Source organism: Suillus fuscotomentosus (assembly GCF_016647785.1).
Source record: "Suillus fuscotomentosus strain FC203 chromosome Unknown F5891scaffold_723, whole genome shotgun sequence".
NCBI lineage: Eukaryota > Fungi > Basidiomycota > Agaricomycetes > Boletales > Suillaceae > Suillus > Suillus fuscotomentosus.
In genome coordinates, this window is record NW_024540235.1 from 3261 (window position 1) to 6407 (window position 3147).

General features: G+C 48.4%; 1 protein-coding gene across 1 annotated transcript; it reads right to left on the reverse strand.

Annotated features, from left to right (window-relative positions):
• Positions 1 to 1746: 1746 nt before the first annotated feature.
• Positions 1747 to 2762, reverse strand: F5891DRAFT_1179623 (uncharacterized protein). The gene is made up of 2 exons (XM_041365812.1): positions 2339 to 2762; positions 1747 to 2316 (listed from the first exon to the last, which is right to left on the reverse strand). Exons 1-2 carry the CDS (start codon positions 2520 to 2522, stop codon positions 1943 to 1945), a joined length of 558 nt encoding a protein of 185 aa, XP_041216030.1. The 5' UTR covers positions 2523 to 2762; the 3' UTR covers positions 1747 to 1942.
• Between the last annotated feature and the right edge of the window lie 385 nt (positions 2763 to 3147).

A 3147-nucleotide genomic window follows, 5' to 3' on the forward strand; every position in this document is an offset into this window, starting at 1 on the left:
GACTTCAACTTCCTGCGCCTGGTAGTTAGTATACTCATGTAAAATGCGCTATTGACACAACATATGATGATAATGCAGTAGTTGAAGCATGGTAATGCAAACATCTTGTGCTTTGATGGCGGCGGATACATGAGAGTCGTGCTACAGTGCTACATATCATTGTCAGAATCTTCAAAGGAGTCATCTAGCAGGCCCCGCTGCTGCAAAACAGTCTGATAATCTTCCCACATGCAGCGCGCAATACGATTGCGCACTTCCTTCATGCCTCCCGCTCCGTCAAACTCCTCCTCATCATCGGGGATCCCTTGGTGCTCCGGGTTGTCGTAATCGAAGTGTTCATTGTCGTCGTCCGGGAGCACGTTGTCGTCAGGGTTGTGAGTCGATATGAAATTGTGAATCGCGCATAGCGCAGCAGGTATACGTGCCTGGATGGTCATAGGATATTCAGGTGAGAGCAACAGAATACGAAAACGGCGTTTTAACACGCCAAAGATCCGCTCAATCACATTTCGAGCGGATGAGTGTCGCAGATTGAAGAGCTCTTCTTTGGTTGTTGGTCTGCAAACATAGAATAGTTATTAAAAAACCTAAAATATAAAATAAATAAAACATACCTAAGATTAGCACGTCCCCATTCAGCCAAATGATAACGGACACTGCGGTAGGGGACTAAGAGCTCGTCACACAAAGGGAATCCCGCATCCGCTAAGAAATATTTGCCGGGAGGGATATACAAACTGCCTGAACGAGCCTCGTCATAGAGGCGTGCGTCTGTGGCGGATCCCTCCCAGCCAGTGAGAGCGTAGGAGAATTTGAGGTTGAAGGTGCAGGCGAATAGACAGTTTTGAGAAATAAAACCTTTGCGATTACGATACGAGGGGCGATCAGATGATGAGGGGCGAGCATGGATGTGGCTGCCGTCGATCGCACCGATAGCGTCCTTGAAGTAAGGCCAGAATTTTGGATTGTTACGGATGTTGCTGGAGATGTCATCGGTGTCGTTGGGAGAACATACGTATGTTGTGTAGAACGGGGGGGACGCAAAGATAAACAAGATCTTCCGGAAATACCTGGAATTATTTGTGAGCTCATCATAAATAACATTAAAAACAAACTTACTTTGAGATGGTGTCGTTTGACCGTTGAAAACGCTCCCCGACATGACGGATCGTTAGCCCTGTAACGCACGTATATAGAAAGATGGCAAGTTGCTCTTCGAGCGAAACGTGGCGTGAGCTAGCATAACCCAAAACACGAAGTTCGGCTATGAGCGCGTGAAAGACATCTGCATGCATGCCAAGTTCGCATCGCATACGATCCGGGTGACCAGTGATGAGTTCCATGACCCATTCTTCACCTGAGAGGGCCGATGTGTGGTATGCCTCAGGTACAGAGTCCTGAAGCAATGAGTGCGTAGCAGTCAGAAGGACACTGACGAGTAGTGCAATGTGACGTAGGATTCGCATATGATTCTGCCGACGGCCTGCAGCTGGCGGCTGAACAGCCTGGGCTTGAGCGAGTTGTTGGAGCAAGGGGTCAATGGTATCCATAATCTATCCCTAAAGCAATGAGCGCGATGGATAACAAGTCCTACTAATATTGATATCATAAGGTTGAAACTCAGCTATCGGCACCTACTGTGCCGGCCTTACATCATCCTTGAAGTTGGCAAATTTACTTTACCTTGGGTTACCGAACTAGCTCTTACATAATCTGTCGTGACTCGGATATTTGCGAGTTTGCACCGCTGACATAATGAAGCGGAGTCCCAAACAATGACGACAACACGGACAAAGAAGTCTCTCATTCTTGATCTTCGATCATCATCTTAATTCCATAGCGAATCCCATCCGGCATACTGAATCTCCCCCGCCTACATTAGCAGTGATGAGATTGAGGCCATCTGGCCCTGCGGAAGCTTCTGCTCACGCATCTCACTAGCCTATGCAACGGGACTTTGGTTCCAGCGTATGTTACCATTGTGATTCAAGGCTGTCTGGCCCTGCGGGAGCGTTTGCTCCCGCAAATCACATCTGGGAAATGGGACTTTGGCTCCGGCTTGTGTTATATTGTGATTCAAGGCCATCTGGCCCTGTGGGAGCGTCTGCTCCCGCATATCACATCCGGGAAATTGCACTTTGGCTCCAGCTTGTGTTATATTGTGATTCAAGGCCATCTGGCCCTGTGGGAGCGTCTGCTCCCGCATATCACATCCGGGAAATGGCACTTTGGCTCCAGCTTGTGTTATATTGTGATTCAAGGCCATCTGGCCCTGTGGGAGCGTCTGCTCCCGCATGTCACATCCGGGAAATGGCACTTTGGTTCCAGCGTATGTTACCATTTTGATTCAAGGCCGTCTGGCCCTGCGGGAGCGTTTGCTCCCGCATATCACATCCGGGAAATGGGACTTTGGCTCCGGCTTGTGTTATATTGTGATTCAAGGCCATCTGGCCCTGTGGGAGCGTCTGCTCCCGCATATCACATCCGGGAAATGGCACTTTGGTTCCAGCGTATGTTACCATTGTGATTCAAGGCCGTCTGGTCCTGTGGGAGCGTCTGCTCCCGCGTATCACATCGGGCAATGGTCTTCTGGCATCCCCAATATTGGGATGCCGTTTGTTCCGTGCAATAGCGTATTGAGTATGTATGATGCCTCGCGTGTCTAACGTAGCACTCCTATGATAGCACGATAACAATTAAACCAAGCGTTTCTGTAGTTACATCAGTAGCGTAGTCAGCCAATAAAAGATCGTTTATCGTTTAATGAACATGCGGCTATGAAATTACCATCATTTTCGACCCAATTTAGGACAGAACGCAACTCACCATTACTTCCGTAGTATTTACTTATTAGCAGCGAAGGTTTCAAGCGTTGTCTTCATCAAGTTCATGTCAGTCATCGTTGCAAGGACGCCTGAGTCCAGCTCGAAAGTACAATGCTCTTTTTGAAAACTCTTTGGGTCACTCGCCTTCAAGTTTTCTTCTTTATCCTGATGGTGTCTTGTTGTGTGCCGGGGTGCTCTTGGAAAGGGACAACAGACAATCGAGGACTCAGTAAGCATCGTGCAACTTGTTATTTATATAAGAGAATCAGCACTCTCGCGAACCGGAGGAGGCAAGATCGCGCGAAAGAGGCGGTCGTATCAA